Source organism: Mauremys mutica, chromosome 2 (assembly GCF_020497125.1).
Source record: "Mauremys mutica isolate MM-2020 ecotype Southern chromosome 2, ASM2049712v1, whole genome shotgun sequence".
Lineage (NCBI taxonomy): Eukaryota > Metazoa > Chordata > Testudines > Geoemydidae > Mauremys > Mauremys mutica.
In genome coordinates this window covers 142,976,702-142,997,003 of record NC_059073.1, presented here as the reverse complement: position 1 = coordinate 142,997,003, position 20,302 = coordinate 142,976,702, and the positions used below count along the sequence as shown (strand labels likewise).

General features: G+C 45.6%; 1 protein-coding gene across 1 annotated transcript in view; it reads right to left on the bottom strand.

Annotated features, from left to right (window-relative positions):
- Positions 1–20,302, bottom strand: part of TGFA (transforming growth factor alpha) — a 42,074-nt gene that overhangs the window by 8,772 nt on the left and 13,000 nt on the right. The window contains exon 3 of the mRNA XM_045006842.1: positions 40–157. Coding sequence (XP_044862777.1) covers positions 40–157 — 118 coding nt within the window. The remainder of the gene's footprint in view (positions 1–39; positions 158–20,302) is intronic.

The following is a 20,302-nucleotide window of genomic DNA, read 5'->3' as shown; positions in this document are numbered from 1 at the left end:
TCCATTTCACTTGTGCTCACACAAGCAAAAAACACTTACACGCATGCTGGCTTCTCCTCTTGCACCAGAAACCTGCAGGTCCCGTGGAAGCAGAACTGACTGTGGGAGTCGGGACAGTCGTTAAAATGGGATCGGACTGCAGCAGCCACTGGGGGACCTAGATGGGGTGAACAAACAAAGATACATTTTTAACTCCATGTGTAACCCACACACCTTCGGGGTGTGGTGTCCTGTCCCATCTAGTGGCACCAAGACCACTTAGAGAGAGTTCAATAAGTTTGCTCTACAGCCTTAGCTAAGAAGCAGTTGGCTTTTAGCTCATGCAGTAGAGGCTCATGCACTAAGCTCGAGGCCCCAGGTTCAATCCTTCCCACCGACGACCGGGGGTCTCTCGACGGGACACATGCATTAGCCAAGTCTGAGACGATTCTCTGCCCACAGGGTTGCGCTCAGCCATGGTTTAAATTTTGCATGATGCAGAGTTTCCAGGGTACAGCACACAAATGTTCATAACTCCCATAGTAAAGCCCTAAAGAGTTTACTAGAAAAGCATTAACCTCTTTAGAGGGGTTTTTCCCCAAAAAACCACCCTCTAAAATTTAAATAGATAATTGAATCCCTGCCACAGAATTCCACCAGATAGGTTTACTGAACTATAGTGGTGTTCTCCTTTTCTATTAAGCACTGAAGAGCCATTTTTGTAGAACCCTCTTGGTTTTGCTAGACATATTCAAAGCTGCCCCAAAAAAGATTTAAATACCAGATTCCTGTTAGCATTAATGGAAACTGGACACCCAAATCCTTTAGGTGGCTTAAAATAACCCCAGCATCTCTCTAATCAATTCTCCCATATAGGCCGGGCCCTTATTACTAGGATGTTTTATTTCTATTACTGTAGCATCTAGGGCTCCTAGTAACAGATCAGGATTGCATTGTGCATGGTACTGTACAAACAGACTCATCCATTGTGATTTGAGCTCTAAGATTAGCGTAGTGCGGGTGAGGGGAAGGGTAGGCAGGAGGGAGGGGCCACAGAATGAGGGAGGGGCCACAGAAACCAGGATGCGCGACTGGCAGCACCAGAGTTTGAAATCCTTCATGGAGCCACAAGAGAGATGCAGGATGGAGCAGAGTAAGGTTCCCCCATTCCGCCCTGCCAAGGTGCTTCAAGTCTGTCTTGGAGGAACCACCCCTGGGATGAGAGGAGAGTTCAATCTCCATGGCCCAGACAGTTCTTGCCCTCTCTGTTGAGGCTGCCAACAGAGGGTGTGTTTTAGCAACAGTTTGGTGGTTGTTCTCCCTGATGGATGCTTGCCCACGGAGAACTAGACTAAGTTTCCCCCATCTTATTTCACACAGGCCACCATATCACTCGAGTAACATTTGGGCACTGCTAGGCTGGTCTGAGTGGGTGACTTGGAGAACAGAGCCCTTTGTTTCTATTTACCAATCCCTTAAGCCAACAAGACACCCTCCTCCATAGATTCCTAGAAACATGGAGGAAGGGAAGAGTTCTGTAGGAGAAGAGCAAATTCCATTTCCCCTTCCAGAGAAGCCTCGCTAATACCACTGCAGGATTGAGATTTTTAAATACCTGCCATTCAGACTGGTGTAGATGGGACAAAGAAACTGCATCTGTTGACACCAAGTGTGAATTTGGCCCAGAAGCTGTAATGAGAGCGCTCGAGACTGCAGGCTGAGAAAAGTTGGGAGAGCCCAAAGGGAAAGGAGATTATCCACTGAACGGGGTCTGGATTTGTTCTTCCAACCCTATGAAATCAGAGGCAAGCAGCAGATATGTTTAAGGGGCCCATAGTGGATCATTTCTGATCCACTCACAAAATAAGCCTTTGTGGCACTAGAAGAATTTAGTAAACAGCTTAAAGCTTAAAATTCTTAGCCTGGATGAAGTTGATGAATAATCAAGGACTCATGCGCTTAGAGGACTTGCCAAAGATTCACTGCACTCTTCCATTTGTCTTCTCGTTACGAAAGCACCACCACCACAAGAGCGTGTCACAGAGATGTTCTAGCTAGATAGAAAACACTCACAAGAAAGGGGATCTGCTTTAAAAGAGACCTCTTCCACCGAGCGGGATAAGCACAGCCAACACAGTGCTGGCAATTCTATATAATGAAACATTGTGAAGTCAAGTCTCAGCAGTAAGGCCAAAGCAGAGCAGAGGAAGAGAAGTGGGACAAGAATCCATCGGAGAACACAAAAATTCCCCCCCCCCCCCAATTGCTACTCTGTTTTCCATTTTGTCCTGCGCTGTTTTAAATTATCGTTCACAGCCGATACGGAAAACCAATATCCTGCTTTTGGATTAGCCCTCATAGAAAGCACATCCGATCTCCGTTGTTTCAAAGCCCCCCTTCGGTTTCCTGTTTCCACACATTTCTGTCGGGCATGGTAATTAAATCCACATCTCACAAAAGCTCCGGGTCCCAGGGAGATTTTAAACCAGTTTGAGTGTTAATCAGTGATATTGCGGGGGGCGGGGAAAAAAGGCTTTGTTCAAATCATGTATTCACATGAGGTGGCGGCAGGCAGCCTGGTTTGGTACTTGAGCAGCAGTTGGCCAGTATTGCCATGTGGGAGACACTGATCAGATTTCCAGTCCAGATTGTCTCATGACACAGGTTACAAGTTCTCCATAGATTTTAAAGCCAGAAGGGGACAATATGATCATCTTGTCTGACTTCCTGTATAACAGCCCTCAGAATTCCAGCTCGTAACTCCTTCACTGAGCCCTGGGGAGGAGTCAGCCAAGGAGCAGGAGTGACGGCTTCAACTCCACTTTTAGGAAAGGAGCATCCCCATCACAAAATAAACCCCCATAACTGAGGAAGGCGCCATTGATAACTCCACTGTTACTAGTAGCCAGTACTGTGATAGCCGATTTTCTCGAAAGGGACAGATTTCCCCCAACTTTACTGGCATGGAGAAAAACTCTTCAGATGGGAAGCGAACAAAGAGGCCAGCCAGCCTCATATCAGGCTCGAGTAGATGGCAACCAGCTGTCAGACAATTTTCAGAATCTGAATACATACAGATAAGAGGTTGATAAAACACAAATAGGCCTTATAAAGGTACTACATACAGATTAGGACAGAGATTGGTTAATAGGGGTATGCAAAGGTCATGTAAGGTAACAATGATAAAATAGGATTTTCTTTTAAAAAAAACGCAACCCTCTAATTGGCAGGCAAAGGAATGACAGGGCCACTGTACCGGACTTTTCAGAAGCAGCTCCACACAGTCAGATTGTAAATTTTTTCGGAGCAGGGACTGCCTTTTTGTTCTGTTTGTACAGTGCCTAGCGCAGTGGAGTCGTCTAGGATTAAGGCTGCAAGGCACTGCCATAATACACATACAATAATAATTGGCATGGAATGGCAAGAGTGAAGCTTACAATGCTTAGTCCTGCCATGAGCACAGGGGACCTGACTAGATGACCTCTTGAGATCCCTTCCAGTCCTACGATTCTATGAATGGCCTGGACCATGCTGTAACAGTTCTTTGGATAAATGGAGGACTTTAGAGCCATCAATCCATCAGCTTTCGCCAACAAGCAATTCACTGAGCAGCAAGCAGCACAAATGGGCTTCTGAATGGAGTCTGGCCTGGCCTCTTTTAGCTAAAAGAACAGTGGATGTGATAAAAAACTGTCCCCCTTCTCATGGCCCAGGCAGTACGGAAGCCTGGCTGTTTCTAATAAGGGTTCAGAGACATACACACACCCCGACCCACCAGGAACATCTGAATATGGAACTGAAACTTCAGAAAAGGAACATGAACATTGGTAAAGGGGGTCAGAAATTTTCCAGTGGAACATGTGTGTGTCTGGAAGTGCGGACTTGTTGGAAGCAGAACTTCTTGGTGGAAGTCTTTTTATTTTATTATTAAAGAAAGTGTCTGCAAGAAAAATTGAGAGGAGGGAGCTTTTTTTTTTTTTTTTTAAGGTTGAAACAGAACGTTTTGATTTTCCATGTTAATTTTTTTAAACTATAGTATAAAATGAAAACAATGAAAATGTTTGATTTTTATCTAAGTGAAATGTTTCAACTGACCTGAACACACTTTAAAAATTTCAGTTCATGGGACTATTTCAAAAATTGTTCTTTTAAATCCAGTTCAGAATAAAACAAAATTTTTAAAGCAGGGATTTCCTTGCAGAACAAAATAGCCAGTTCCTCCCCAGCTGTGCTCATTACACACTTTTATTATTGTTATTTGTATTAGAATCATAGAAGATGAGGGTTGGAAGAGACTTCAGGAGGTCATCTAGTCCAATCCCCTACTCAAAGCAGGACCAACCCCAACTAAATCAACCAACACCAACTAAATCACCATAGCACTTCTCTTCCCCTCAAAAGAGATGAGAGGTTAAATAGACTCTCAATCAGCAGAACACTTAACAGAAGGTTGGCTTTGTTGAATCTCCACTGTGGCCTGGATTCTTCTGAAATGACTAGCAGTCTATTACAACAGGGCACTAGGTTTTTAAGATGTGTGACCCTAAAAGCAGCACAAGCATCCTTTGCAGTTTGGATGCTTCTCTCAAGTTCATCTAGGCTTAGGGTGACCAGATAGCAACTGTGAGAAAATGGGACAGGGGGTGGGGAGGTAATAACTGCCTATATAAGAAAAAGTCCCAAAACACAGGACATCTGGTGACCTTATCTAGGCTAATCAATCTGTCATGCTTCTTGTCGGTCAGATGATAAACCACTGGAATGAGATGTTTAAAACAAATCTTGTCCTCTTCTACGGTGTTCTCCACCTAGACATCTCACGAAACACGGTTCAATTAAAAAGTGAAGAAAAATTATTTTCATTTAAAAAGGTGTGAAAGAGGCAAAGGGGGGGGGCATATCCTCAGCTGATGTAACATAGCTCCATTGAAACACCAACATCAAAGGCTTTAAATTGAGTTATGCCAGCTGTGGATCTGTCCTCGAGTTTAGAAAATTCTAAGCTGTAAGGTGCCTATTTCCTTTAGGTGCCAAGTGAATCAATGGGGACTGTGGGTTCTCAGCTCCTCTAAATCAGGCCCAAAATGTCAAGTTCGCCAGCCAAAATTAGTAGGCCTAAATTTTCACAAGTGGCCAAGTCACTTGCTGTAGATCACACTGAAAGTTTGAGGCAGAGCTGGGAATAGATTGTCCCCTCCACTCTGTTCTCCATGCATTACCCACAAGGCCCTCCCATCTCCTTTGATAGTAGCGTCCTGGTTTAGCAAAATTCAGGACAGGCAATGCAGACCCGGATGCCATTTTACACTGATCCCCTCAAAGGGGTGGGAGAATTAGCGGGTCCAGTTTTAAGCAATCTCCATCAACCCCCTTAATGATGAGCCACATTGCACATGGAGTTTAAATGTAACCTGCCTCCTCCAAACAAAACGCCAGGACATCTACTCTTGTGTGTAACGGCAGCAAGAAAGAAGCAGTCCCTGCCGGGACACCTTTCACCAAATGGGCCTTTAACTTCTTTGTAAGAAAGAATGACTGAGGGCAGCTTCTGTTTACGACCTTGCCTCAAGAAGCAGCACCAACTGGTATTGTTGTTCCAGCCCACATCAAAGGGATGGGACTTCCCTTTTGTTCCTCCGAACCAGAGAGCTTTTCCCATCCCAATTACAATCCCTTGGGGACCATCCATAGACCAGCCATTTAATCTTCTATTTTAGCTTCACCGGCTTTGCACCATAACAGTCTCCCCATGAGCATTCACTGACCATCTGCTTCAGGATTCCTTTGAACTGTGTTGCAGACTGGTAGTGCCGAGTGGTGGAACAAGACCCTGCTGAAATGCTCGTCTACATCTTTCAGATGGTATTCCACAGATAGTTGCCACATGCCTTTGTGGGCACTGATGGGGATAAGACTCATGTACTGGCCTTGGGAAAGCAAGGCTGACAATGGTCTAATGTGTTGCTCGGATGTGCTTAAAGCCAGCACTGCCAGTACAGTTTCAGAGTCTGATTCCAGACACATGAGGCTAGCAAGGAGACCGCTTTCTAGAGTGTCAGGAAATGCTCCCATTTTAACCAGTTCAAACAGCTGTGGATGCAGAAAGACATGCAAGCGTGAGGTGATGCTTTTCTAAATCCCCACCACTGGGGAATGGTTTTATGCAAAAAGCATTCTAGTTAACTGCAAGACAAGATTTTTCAAACTTTTGAAAAGATAAAAAAAATCACTGAATATAAACCTTCCCCAAGATAGTATAATTGGTATAATATGTACATCATCCCAGCTCCAACCCATCATCTGTCTTTCTCCTGATCCTCTTTGCTTGTCTAGTACCAGCCTTTTTATTCACGTACAAAGGCAATGAAAGAGACATTTCCCCCTCCCCCCAGCTCTCCTGTAAAGGATTTCGGGATGCACCTTGTAAAATGGACTCTCTTAAAAGAGAAAGTCCTAATTCTGCCATCTATGCAGGGAGACCTATATTTCTGTGCAATGCTCCATTACTTCACTGGGACCCCAGGCAACTGTCTGGATCCACCAGTGCAATTCTGACTGTAGGATGGAAGAGACCATCTGCATTGGTTTTATTGACCAAGTTCCAGATTGGTAGCCATAAAACAGTTGCCAGAAAGTTATAGTCACTCAGATTGCCCTCTTCTGCGCAAAGCCAAGGAACTACATTAAACTTTTGGCAATAGTATATTGCCACCGCTCACAAAACACTCAGTATGAACACACGAACATGAAATGAGCTATAGTGGCTGATCCACATGCATCACATCACTGACTGGTGTAAAGCCACCAGTCAGATCACCTAATGAAGGGAAATGAACTTGTAGGGCACCCTCCAGATTCTCTTTTGCCACTTTCCTGGGTCAGGTTGGCGACTTCTATAGTCTTCTTCCAAAACGCTCATATTCCTGGCAGTGGTGCAGATTGATCTGAGGTCTGTTGATATCCGGTCCGTGTAGCAAGTCTTCGTTCCCCCCCTTGAAGTGATTGTGGATGGAATCCAACCAAGAGCCATCCCACCGATAACACTCCAGACTCCACTGAATATGTCCATACCAGTGTAGCCTAGCCTCCCTCAACAGGTCTTCAGGTGAAGCACCCTGCATGAGGCCCTCGACGACCTTGTTCTGTTCCTCATCATGCAACGTCCAACCATCTGGCTATCTCAGCATCCTCATTTCCGTGGTGGAGAGCATCCTGATTTCTTCTTCTGTGGCTGGGCAAGTCTCTCAACCCATCTTAATGTATGGAACAATTACAGTTTCACAGTCTGTCATGGAGAACTGGGGTTAGCTCCTACTGTATGCGCCACACAGCTTTAGTACGATGCCAGGCATCGCTCAGGAGGGCACCATTGTCAGCAACCATTAAACCTAAGTATTTAAATTATTTCACTCTAAGGGCTCTGCCTGTGATATACTTCATGATGGGTCCTCCTCCCTTAGTTACCATAGCCTTGGTCTGACCAGCTGCACATTAAGCCCAGCCCACTCAAAACTATGTTACCACTATTCAAAGTTGACTTGTAGGGTCTCAATCTTCCACGCATCACTAAATCATCAGCAAACACCTTGTTCCAAGCTGGCTCCCTTCCATATTCTCACTTAGTCCATCCATGACAACCAGAGACAAAAAGGGGCTCAGCGGAGCCCTGACCTAGGCCAACCTTTATGGGAAATTCTCTACTGTCCCAGATTTGGTTTTGATTGCAGTAGTCATTCCCTCATATGTATCCTGAATCAGATGGACATATCCTTCTGGCACGCTTCTCCATCACAAACTCTACCAAACTTCCTCTCCTGGTACATGATCATATGCCTTCTCCAGGTCCAGAAAGGCCATCCCCAGTCACAGTCTCTTTTCTCTGAGCTCCTCTATGAGGACTGGTAGCAAAAATTGGTATCAGTTGTGCTCCTTCCTGGCATGAATCCATACTGACCTTTCCAAATTTCAACCATCCTATGCAGACACTTTTCAATAATCTTCTCCCATACTTTCATCACATGCAACATCAGCTTAATTGGATAATTAGCACACAAATCTCTCTTTTATGTTTAAAAATAGGCACAACCAAGCTTTTACACCAGGGGTAGGCAATCTATGGCACATATGCTGAAGGTGGCACGTGAGCTGATTTTCAGTGGCACTCACTGCCCAGGTCCTGGCAACCGAACTGGGGGGCTCTGCATTTTAATTGAATTTTAAATGAAGCTTCTTAAACATTTTAAAAACCTTACTTACTTTGCATACAACAAATAGTTTAGTTATATATTATAGAAAGAGACCTTCTAAAAACATTAACATGTATTACTGGCACGTGGAACCTTAAATTAGAGTGAATAAATGAAGATTCGGCACACCACTTCTGAAAGGCTGCCAACCCCTGTTTTACACCATTCAGCCAGCATTTTCCCTTTAAGATCATTGAACAAACTTTTAAGATACTTGAAGCAGTGGTGAAGTCATTGGAAAAGGAAGGCTTCATCTGGCCCAGGTGCTTTCTTCATTTCCTTAAATGCCTCTACAACCCCTCCTTTTTATGCTATCATGACCCAGTTTGGTTTACATATGCTTAATTCTTCCATTGGGTTCTGCTCATTCATCCCTCTTTCAAAACAATTATTTTGCTGATTGAGTCACCACTCATTTGCAAAATAGAACCATGTTCATTTATAATGCAAGCAAACTCGTTCAAATGCCTCATCATTTTCTCGCTTGCCTTGGTGAGAGTCTATAGATGGTCTTCTTTCCCTCATGTCCTCCTAGCCTTTTGTATAGCTCATCACAGGCCATACTTTTAGCTGTCAACACTCTTTGCCTCCACGTATGACATCTTATCACTGCTGAAGCCACTGGCCTACCATTTTTCAAAAGTTATCTTCCCCCCTGGCCCCAAATAAATTCTTTAGCTCAACATCTGCACCACCAAGTCTCTCTTCTTATCCTTCCCAGCACTAAGCCCATTGCTTCTAGGACTTCATGAGCTATTTCTAGCAAAGCCAACTCCAGTTTGAACCAGTTGTCCTCCACACCTTGTGTAGATTTCCTGACTACACACACGATTCAGTGTTTGTGAAGATTCTCTCATTGCCCTCTGGCACACAGGGGCTCAGCTGCTTCGGAGGGCTCTGCATTCAGAAATTCACCTGTCAGAGCCCGGGGGGTGGAGCTCAGAGCCTAGGCTCCCGCCCACATTTGAACATCGACACTGCTATTTTTAGTCCGCTAGCGCAAGCCTGAGACAGTTGACCTGGGCTTGGAGACGCGCTGCTGCAGGTCTTTTTTGCAGTGTAGACATTACTTCAGTGAATACTTAAGGTATCATAGAAATTGGAGTAAACCAGGCTGTGGTCAAACTGGGTTCTAACGTGGGTCGAGCTGCCAGTGTGATTGACACCAAAACGTTTCAGACCACCTCTCCTCTTCCCCCGCTTTCCAGCATGGTTCTAGCAGACCCTGGCCCTGCTTGTGCTAGACAGTGAAACTAGGTTGGAATCCACAACCAAGCTGCAATCATGGTGTTAGCCTCTGTGCAATGACCAGAGACATGCCAGAGCCAAAAGTTTCATCCAGATCTAAAAACCTCCCCAAAGTTCAGGGTGCAGCACTGCATCCTAGGGCTTTGGATTGGCCCAAACATTGAGAAGAGCCAGAAGCAAAGCTCAACTGCTGATTCCCAAATTTCTGGGGAGTCTACAATGGGCCTGTTCTCTAGAAAGTACTCTATGACTTGAAAACACTGCAAAGTGCTCTGAGATAGCCACAGAGCCTTTTTCTGTGCCTCTTTTCTCAGCACTCAAGAGAGCAGCCTGTCCGCTGACAAACGATGCTACGCAATCCGACAGTTTGTTGCAACCATGTAGTAATGTTTGCATTGCCCTTGATACTTCAGTGTTACAAGAATGCCCCAGCAGGGGAAAGGGTAAGAAAGATGTTTTGCCTTGCCGAGCCTGCACCCTTGGCAAAATGAGATCAGCATGCCTACTCCAGGTACCCACAGCTGACGGTGTTCCCAGACCACCTCTTATGAAAGAGGAGCAGCAGCAGAAGGAATGTTACTGGGATGTAGTCCAGCTCCCAACCACCTTTGCTTTTCACACACCCATTTTCCTCCCACCTGATTCTCCCCTTCCAACTGACCCACAGCATGGCTGATTCCCAGAGTCTGGGGAAGATCCTAACAGTGGTGAGATCTTATTGAGTTTTCTATTTTCAAGTCCCCCCCAGGAGCCCACACCTTCTCCTCTCTGGGTGGGTCCTAGGGTGACCAGATAGCAAGTGTGAAAAATCAGGATGGGGGTAATAGGAGCCCATATGAAAAAAAAAAAAAGCCCCAAGTATTGGGACTTTCCCTATAAAATAGGGACATTTGGTCACCCTACTGGGTCCTCTCCCCTCTTTTGCTGGTATATGCCCTTTCTTGGGACCTGATCCAGAGTCCACTGAAGTGCCTGGGACTCCTTCCACTGATTTTGGATCATGACTTTGGTGAACTCATTTGCTCCTGTAGTTTTAAGTTACTCTCATAGCAATATAGGAATTGCCACACTGGAATCAGGATGAATAGCCCATCAGTCCAATAGCTGTCTTAGAGCAGCTAGTACCCGATGCTTCAGAGGAAGGCGGATACTGTTCATAATGAACAATCTGCACCAGTGCCCCTCCACATAGGCAATTCCCAAATTTACCGTCTAATCCCTCACATCTCCTGCTTCAGTGGCTCCAACTCAACGTACCAAAAATAGGCTTAACATTGCTTCTTTCTCTCCCTCCAGATAGAAACCCCACTCTCCTCTTTGCCAGCTCAAACTAAATCATGAATCCTTGGCATGAGCAGTCTGCTTGCAAGGAGAACAGCCAGGGTAATTCCCCACTTCTAAGCTATCTGATCCCCTGCCTCCAACCCCCTTTCCTCCTCTGCAACAACGCCTCAGCCAGAGAATGGATTCCTCTTTCTCGCCCCGCCTACCTTCTGTGGGTTGCATGATTAATGCAACACCTCTTACAACAGGCCACTTCACTGTATGCAGTTTCAAGACCTTTCCATGGCTGCCCCTCTTTCGGGATTTCCACAAGTCAGTCACCTGCTCAACACTTCAAAGGGGCTGCCCATGACTGACATTGTTCGCATAGTGCCAAAGGGACATATATGGAGAAATCACGGTCTAAAGATCTAATCAGAGCTGAATGTTCACCAGTTTTCCTCCTCTAGGATCTTGAGACACCTAAAACTGCATACATCCTGGTTTCTCTGGCAGATGGGTACCATAAGGCTCTGCCACGGACTCTGACCTTGAGCAGTTCACTGCTCTTGTACCTCAGTTTCCCCATCTGTACAACAGAGGATATTACCACTTAACTCATGGGGGTGGAGAGGATGAACCTGTTCTTGCTTGCAAATCATTTTGAGTCCCTCAGATGGAAGAGGCTCTTAATGAGCGTAGTACTGTCATTAAGAGCAAAGGGAGACATTGCAGGGTTTAGAATAAAATGGGTCTCTTAGGCTTTTGTTATCATGCAACCAGCTCTGTCACAGAAACTATGTGAGCAGTCCTTCGGCTCTCTCAGGTTCTTGATGAAATAGCAATGACCTCAAACTACCTTTGACCAGCCCCTCAACTCCTGTAAACTCAAGCTCTATTGAGTTCAGCTGATGGGAACCGAGGCTCAGGGACGTGAAGTGACTTGCCCGGGGTCACACAAGGAGTTTGTTGCAGAGCCAGGAACTGAATCTGGGCCTCCCAAGTCCCAGTCTAGTGCCTTACCCACAAGGCCCCTCTTCTTTTAGATTAGCATCACTATATAAAAAGAGTAAAAGGAACAACCTCCTGCCCCACCACAAACCATGGCATGCTTATTGCCATTAATAAAGTGATCTTAAAGATAAGAAATTTACCAAGGGTTGTGGTGAAGTCTCCATCACTAGTAATCGTTAAATCAAGATGGGATGTTTTCCTAAAAGCTCTGCTCTGGTGCAAATAATTAATACGGGAATGTTCTATGGCCTGTGTTCCGCTGGAGGTCAGATTGAATGACCACAGGGACCCGAGACCAGAAGGGAATCTGTGAAAAGGGTTTTGGATCAACCCATATCAGAGAAGGGCTGGAGCTGTGAAGTTCAGATCCAAACTGAAGCTTGGTTCATGCCTCTTTCTCAATTTAAAAAACTGTTTTCTTAGCGAGAGTCAGATTTTTGCTTTGCTAACGTCTGTCCCACAGTGAGATTTCGCTGTGAGGCTACATAAACTCAAGGGCAAGCTCTCCGCTCTGCTCAGAGCACAGAGTTTCCTTTTACACAAACTTTTCATTCAGTCGGACTCCCAATCCCTTCAGCCTAGAAAGGAGGTTTTATTCCACGGCCAGGAGTGATATTTACAAATTTAATTTCCAAGAGACACAAATGCCTTTCAACGTGGCGCTGGATAAATAATCAGGTACGACTGAATTGGCCCCTTACAAGCCCTCCAGAGGTTCCTCCCTGTCCCCCTGCTTTGAACAGAAGTAAACCATTAAAAAAAAAATTGATGACATCCAGCTTGTTAAGTCTCCATCATTCTGGCCAAAAGACAGGACAAACCCCCTACACATGTGCTCTCCGCACAAGCTTCAGAGGATGCCAGAAAGAGAAAGCGTTGACATGTTTGTAGCCCTTTTAAAACCCTGCTCCAACCCATTCATAAAACCCACTTGAGGTTCTGTGAAATGGGAAAGTTATCGGGAAGGGAGGGGAAAAAATCATTTTGTGCTTCAGATTTCACAGCTTATTGTACCAGTTTTATGAATGAAGCAATTGACCTAGCATAAATCGATCGGTTACTATGCAAATCGGCACTGCCAACTAAGATAGTGCTGGAGCCGTGGTGCATCTAATGCACAACATCCTACTGCTGGCAATGCAGTCCTTGGAGCCAGGTCATTATACAGACATTTTCTTTTCTCCCTAGAACGGCAGCCAGTGTCATCCTCCTTCGGCTACAATGCAAGCATGCAGACAGCAGGCTCTAGAGGGGAATTCGTTCCCCACTGTGGCTTGCTTGTGTTCTTCGGCAGCCACATTAAGGGGTTAGGGTGACAGTGGATACCAAATCACCTGCTATGATTTTCAAAAGCAACTGGTGGTTTTGAGTGCTCCATTTAAGACTCAGCCCTTGCCTGCACTACAAACATCCGTCGGTGTAACGCTCCTGAGCGACAGTTATACTGATCCAACTCCCAGTGTAGACAATGCTATATTGATGGGAAGGCTTCTTGCATCCACCTAGCTTGTGAGGAGGTGGATTAACTACACCTAAGGTAGCGTCTTCATGCTGCTCGCAGAGGTGGGTTTTTTATGCTGATAGGAGAGTTCTTTCCCTTCGGCATAGAGCATCTTCAGACATGCCGCAGCGTATTGGTACGGCTGGACCTCAGCAGTGCCGTATGGCTAGACTTACCCCAAGTGTAGACAAACCGGCAGTTTTCCGAAAGTGCTCAGCACTCACTCTCTGAAATTCAGACCTCTTTATGGTACCTCCAGTTGGGCACCCAAATGGATAACTATAGGGTCTTCTTCCTTATTGAGAAAGCAGTATTTTGAGAGCGAGAGAGAGCGCGCGCGCTATACAAGGCGGCAAAACTCCCATTAATTTCAGTAGGGCCAGATTGTATCTATCTGGTCTATGTACTCCCACCCCCCGTCTTTGGGGACCAAAGAAATGAAAATTGTAATACCTAGAGCTCTTTCATCAGCAGAGCTCAAAGCACTTTACAAAGGGAGATCAGAATCACTGTACCCATTTTATAGATGGGGAAAACAGAGGCACAGGGAGGTTCAGTGACTTGCCCAAGGTCACCCAGGAGGCCAGTGGCAGAACCAGGAACTCAACCTGGGTCTCCCAAGTCTAAATCTAGTGCTCTGTGCAGTAGGTCACACTGCTTCCAATACCCATCTTCAGAGACCAGACTGAGTTTGCTCCAAAACACTGCCCATTGCAGAACCTACTACAGAAAGTCTGATTTGTGCAGTGGAAGCTAAAAAACTATTCCTCCTGTTCACCCACACATATTACAAGCTGTTCGATTTCATGCCCTAGGAAAGGGGCAATGACTCCCAGATGGTCTATCCAGTTATAAGAACAAACATTAAAAATACACACAGAGGTTGCGGAAAGAACACAACCACTCATGCACTAGGGCACATGCCAAACTGCAACTATTGGGAGTCAAGAGAAAACTTCCCCGGGGAGTAGGTTATTCTAAACCAGTGGTTCCCAAACTTTAACAACCTGTGAACCCCTTTCACTAAAATGTCATCTCGCAAACCCCCCCCCCCCCCCCCCAAAAACGAGGATTTCCAGGGATTTTCTCCTTTACCCAAGTATAAATTATAAAAGCAGTTATCTTGGAGATATAAAATTTGTCTTTATGACATGCTTATTACACACTTTATTATTATTGAGCATTACAGTATTTTTACTACATTATGAAAATGGCAACGCTCTTCCAAGATCTCGCTTTTGTAGCTTGTATCACTTTGAATAAGCCTGTTATAAGACAAGGCTCCTATGTTTCATCAAGGAGTATCAGATGTGAAACAGCATGAAGTTATTTAAGAAGCCAACTCAGAGAGTTCCTCCTACACAAGGATTCAGGTCTTGAGCAGTCCAGGCAAACAATGCACATTACAACAAAGCTTAGCTGCCTATTTAATTTTAAAAAAACAGCAAAATATATCCACCTCCTTTTCCATTTCTTATAAGGAGTCTCGAAGTTTAAATCTCCTCAGTGTGATAGAGATGTTTGCTTTGATCTGCTTAGCTCTTTGAAGTCCGGAGGCTCCAGGCTGCTGGCCCTGTGCTGCCCAGGGACCCTAGGGACAGCTCTGTCTGCCATTAGGGAATTTCCCCCCTTTCACTCCCCCGAGAACCCGTTGTAACATTTTGCAAACCCCCAGGGTTCACAAACCCCAGTTTGGGAACCACTGTTCTAAACTGACTACTACAGTCTTTCCAGAAGACACTGCTGCAGAGGACGGTGCAGACAGGACGCTGGACTAGACTGACCCTGGTCTGATCCGATACGGTTCTTCCTACCTTCAGTTTGGGATCTCCAATCGCATGCATGGTAACATATCTTTGGGGAATTTGGATTTCTTAGTCTTGCCTAACGATTGATAAGGGAGATTTTCAAGGTGCCTAACTGACCACCAATGGGAACTGGATGCCTACTGGCCATATGGGCCTCTGAAAAAACGTCACCACCCACCCCTTAGGACTTCTTCTGTCCTATCATTGGTTCTCCAATGTCAGGAGAAAGGTACGGGCAGGCAAAAGAGTGTATTCTGCATAAGCAGAGGTTTTCTAATCGCCTCTCACCCTCAGCCAGTGTTTACTAGCTGCCTTATTTAACATGGTCTTAATCTTGGCTGTATTTTTATCCCCTTCCTTACCTGATTACTCATAAGTCCATTTAGCCTTGCTCTGCATATTTCCTGATCGCATCTACACTCACTCTCGCTCAAAAGCCTGGGCGACTCTGTGGCGCCAGGTATTGCCCAGCTCTGCTTTCGACTCCCACTGAAAGTAGAATTTGGTTCTTGGGCCTTGCTTGCGCCAAGATCCCTGCTGCTGGTGTAGCTGCACGAGCGCAGACCTCTAGTGTAGACACCAGCGCAGCTCACACTGGTTTCAAACTGGTTTCAAACCAGACAGATGGGAAGGCTGCTGCACCACTTCAAATTAGGTCTCTGCTGGGGGGAAAACGGATTGATTTACACGCATTGTGAATTTTTTTGTAATGAAACGAGCATTTCCCACTCACTGGGTATTGTTTACGGATTATACTTGTGTTGGGGGTGCAAGAATTCCTAGTGGCTGAAATGTACATGAAAACACTGGAAGGCTATTGAAGCCACAGGACTTGATTCCCTCCCTCCCTCCCTCCCCCTTCCTCCCTTAGATGGGTGTAAGAAGGAGCAGCTTCACTGAAAATCAGTTGTGTTGCACAAGTGGAAAACAAAACAGGAGAATCGGGTTCATATTCCAATTCCTAGACATAAGGGTTCCACTAAATGAATAATAAAAAAATAAAAAAAACCCTTGCATTTCTCATGGCTATCCTACCTGATCCTAAATGCAGGAAGCTGTTTTACCAGCCCTCAGTGGTGGTGGCAGCATACTGCAATCGCTGTTAGCCAGACACAGCTTCAAGTGGCCTATTACGAGGGATGAGCAAACCTTCCGAGGCTGAGAACCTCAGCTAAGCAGCCTCCCCTCCCCCAATTCTGACCCTGAAATCCAGAGCGTCCAAGTCTCAAGCTCAAAATGGGATCATCAGGGTTAGATTTACCTGGGCCTTGTGCCTTAAAGTATTCAAAGTCTGCTGACTGGCTCAAAAGGAGATAGCTCTGGAAGGACTGAGCAGCAGTGGGGCTTGTGCAAGCTCTGCATGTGTGTGTGTTAGTTAAAAAAAAAAAAACAAAAAACAAAAAAACAAGTTTAATAAAATACCAGTTTTTAAAGGACTTATGTTCCCAGACTAGGGACAAACCCAGACCAGAATGTTCATGAGAACAAATGTTCTTGAGGGATTTCCAACCCTTCGACTGCTGAGGGAGGGAGTGTGGCCTAGTGGATAGAGCACTAATATGGAACTCTACACCTGGATTCTATTCCCAGCCATGCCACTGACTTGCTGGGTGACCTTGGGCAAGTTATGGCCCACCTGTGCCTCAGTTTCCCCATCTTATGGACACTGACCTCCTTTGTAAAATGCTTTGAGACCTACAGATGAAAAAATACTATGTATTGTTATTAATCTATGAATTGTCACCCTTCTGAACTATGCTACTAATCCGTTCGCCCCCAAAAATGGACTGTTTTTCCATAAAACATCCTTCTTGCATTCAACTGGAAACATTTGTTTTAAAACCAAACAGTTCCCTGCAGCATTTGCAGCCCAATATTGCAGACCTAGTTTAGTGCAAATGAAAAGGAAGTGGATTAGAAACTGATTGTATGCCAGGTGAAACTGACGCATCTGTTCTGGATGGCCTCATTCAGACCTCAACAAGAAGCGAGCAGATTGGATTTTTAAGATTCCTTCAGTTTTAAATAAGCTACGGCTGAGTTAGTAGGGCAGGTAAGGTACAAAGTTATTTCCCCTGCTGCATGCCCTTGATATTGTAGCAGTGATTGATTGATTCAGGGTGGAATTTTCAAAAGCACTTAAGTGACTTAGGATGACAAGTCTCGTTTTCAAAAGTGACTTGGCACGGATGAGCCATTGACATCACTGTCAACTGGGGCTGGGAGGGTCGCTGGCTGCCACTGGCTAGATAGACATATCTTAAGTCACTTGGGATCCAAAGTCCCATGTACAATGCTCTCCATCCTCGCAAGGCAGACCCCATAATAGAGGGCTGAATTTCAAGCCTACAGAATTGACACCTGCATGCCCTGTCTATCTCCCCTTCTGACCAAACGCTGCCCATGCACCAGAGGGAGTTTCCCCAAGTTAAATTATTATTCGCATCACAGCAGCACCCAGAAGCCCCGCTGTGCTAGGTGGCGTACAGACACTGCTCCAAAAAGCTGACAGACCGGACAGACAAGGTGGGAGGGCAAACAGAGGCACAGACGTGGTGACTCACCCCAGGAATATCACCCAGGTCTGCTGGCTCCCTATTGGCCACCCTGTGCTGACTACACCAAGCTGTCGCAAACTTTAAGGGGCGCTCTCAGTTGTTTTGTTTAGATGGTAATATTTGGAGTTCACTTCAAATCACAGGCAGGTGAGATCTATGGATGGTTGGTCTCTTGACAGAAGCTATATGATCCCAACGCATGGGGGGGGGGAGAAATCTGTGTATTCAGGCTAAGATCTCCTGCAGGATCTATTGTGTAGACAATGAATGACTACTACAGCTATGAGATATCCTCCCCCGCCACTCCTGCACCCCCCAGCTTTGTTAGAGAAGCCTGGAACTTTGATTATTACCAGACAGGCACAAGCGAGCCCAGAAACTACCTCTCACAAGTTAGATCTGGGCTTTGATCTCTGTGCCATTACTGACTCTAAAGGCTTTCACAGCTTCTTATGTCCCCCCTTAGGGAAGTCAGGCTAACCATGAACGGAAAACACAGCTGTTTAGACACAGACGGGACTCCCTTGTGTTTAGAATGAGGTCATCACAAGTGGGGAGGGGGAAATCTTTTACAACAAAAGATCACCTCATCTCGCACCAGTGGTGACTTCTCAGGACTTTGTGTTTTTCCATTGTGGGGCAGTGCAAAGGGTGCTATCGGATAGAATAGAGCCCATTATGAATGGTCATTCAGAGATAAGTGATCTTTGAATCTCTATACCAAATTACTTATTATTTGCCTCATGGTTGCGCCTAGAGGCCCCAAGAAGCGTCCTGTTGGGCTAGGTGCTGTACAGGCATAGAACAAGAGAGAGATGCCTGACCTAAAGTGTTTAAAATGGGATTTTTGCCCCAACTTCAATGGGTGCAGGATCAAGACGACAGGAGGTTGCCACAAATGGGGGAAAACACAAGTAACAGTGGACTCAAACATCTAACCAGGAAGCTCTCTCCTTCCTCGCCCATCTGAAATGCAGGGCCCTGCAAAGGGAAAGGAAGAGCCCACGTGTACAACCAAAGAATCGCAAAGGGCCAAGGATTAGAATCAGGCACAAACACCGGGGGTGTCGTTTTGATTTGGTTGGACAGCCTCCTCATTCTAAAGCCACAGCTCATTCGCATCCACGGACCATTCCGCCTGGGTGGAATAAAATAAGCTGTTTATTCAATCAACTGAACCGGCTCCAAACGCTTCCTTTCCAAATTCACGAGACAAAGCTGAGAGATAAGAGGACTTGAGCGATGTAGGGCTTGACTCTCCTCTCACGCCAGTATAAAATCGAGGGCAACTCCACTGAAGTCAATTGATAAAAACGAAGCAAGTACAAGGAGAATAATGCATTTAGTATATCTAGGGCCTGGCAATTCCAGAGCAAGTAACACATACCTGCACAAGAGAGATAAGCTTTCTAATTTTAGCACAACTCCAGTGCCTTATGGGAGAAAACCCAGGCAGAGAATGGAATGGAGAAGTTGTTGGGAATTTGGAAAGGTGGTTGTTGAGCAATAGGATCTCACACACAGGGACTGGTGTCTGGCTGGCCCACGTTCCACCTATTTGCAAGGCAAAGTAGGTGTTGAAAAAATATCATATTCCTGAGAACTCCATTGTGTGCGTGCATACAACTGCATGCCCAGCTCGCAGCACTTCTCCCACATACCGGTTATCCTGGTCTATCAGGCAGCATTGGACCCAGGAGACTGGAACCAACCCTCCACCAGAACTTGGAGGAAGTTCAGACCCAGATATGAACTTGATCACTCAGTCCCTTTCAGAGCCAGAATGAGCCACTCTAAGGGCTGTGAGGGAATGGCACTAGCAGTTCCCACGTGTTTTTCAGTGTGTAAATCTAACAAATCCAATACAAACATAGGCACTTAATGCTTGAGCTATGAAGAATCTGTTAGCAGTATGAAGACTGTGACATGCAGTTGAGCAGATCTGATTCCATCCAGCAAAAGGGTAGTCATGTTCCCCACACACTAGCCAGCCTACTAAAAGATGCATTCACGTAAAAGAAGGTAACCCAATCCCATCTTTGCACCACCCCAGACACAGATACCATGGAATAAGGCCACATCCCGGGGGGGGGGAGGAGGGGGGTCATTTACACATGTGGCTACTAGCATCCCATCCACAATGATCAGCAAGGCTCTCCATGGACCCTGTAATTAACACTACAGTAGCTCTCAAAAGCCTCAACTGGGATTGTGCGGGGTATTGTACAAATACATCAGAGATGCTCCCAAAGCGCTAGCAACAGCATTGTTTGCTCATGGGTACAAACCAGCACTCACCCTGGAGAAGACAAGCCGACATTCGGTTATGAGCCAGAGCATAGGAAAAGGCTATTCTGTCTGTTGGTTATTTTAAATGGCTAGCAGCAGGCTGGAAGTGAAGACCGTTCCGGGCTGGATAAGCAGCACACGGACTAAAGTGAATTCTCTCCTCTATTGCTCTCCCAATGGCTTCACACTCAGTAGGATGGAATGAAAGGCGGAGAAAAGAAATAACCTCCCCTCCACAGGGTTCTCTTAAACCAGCCCTACGAAGTCACACATGTGATCTATCCACTTATCAACACAGCCAAGATTAATACATTGAAGGTAGGGTGTTAAATGAGAATCAAGTTAGACCCTGGGGAAGAGGCCAACATTACACTCAGTTAGATAACCACTAAACGT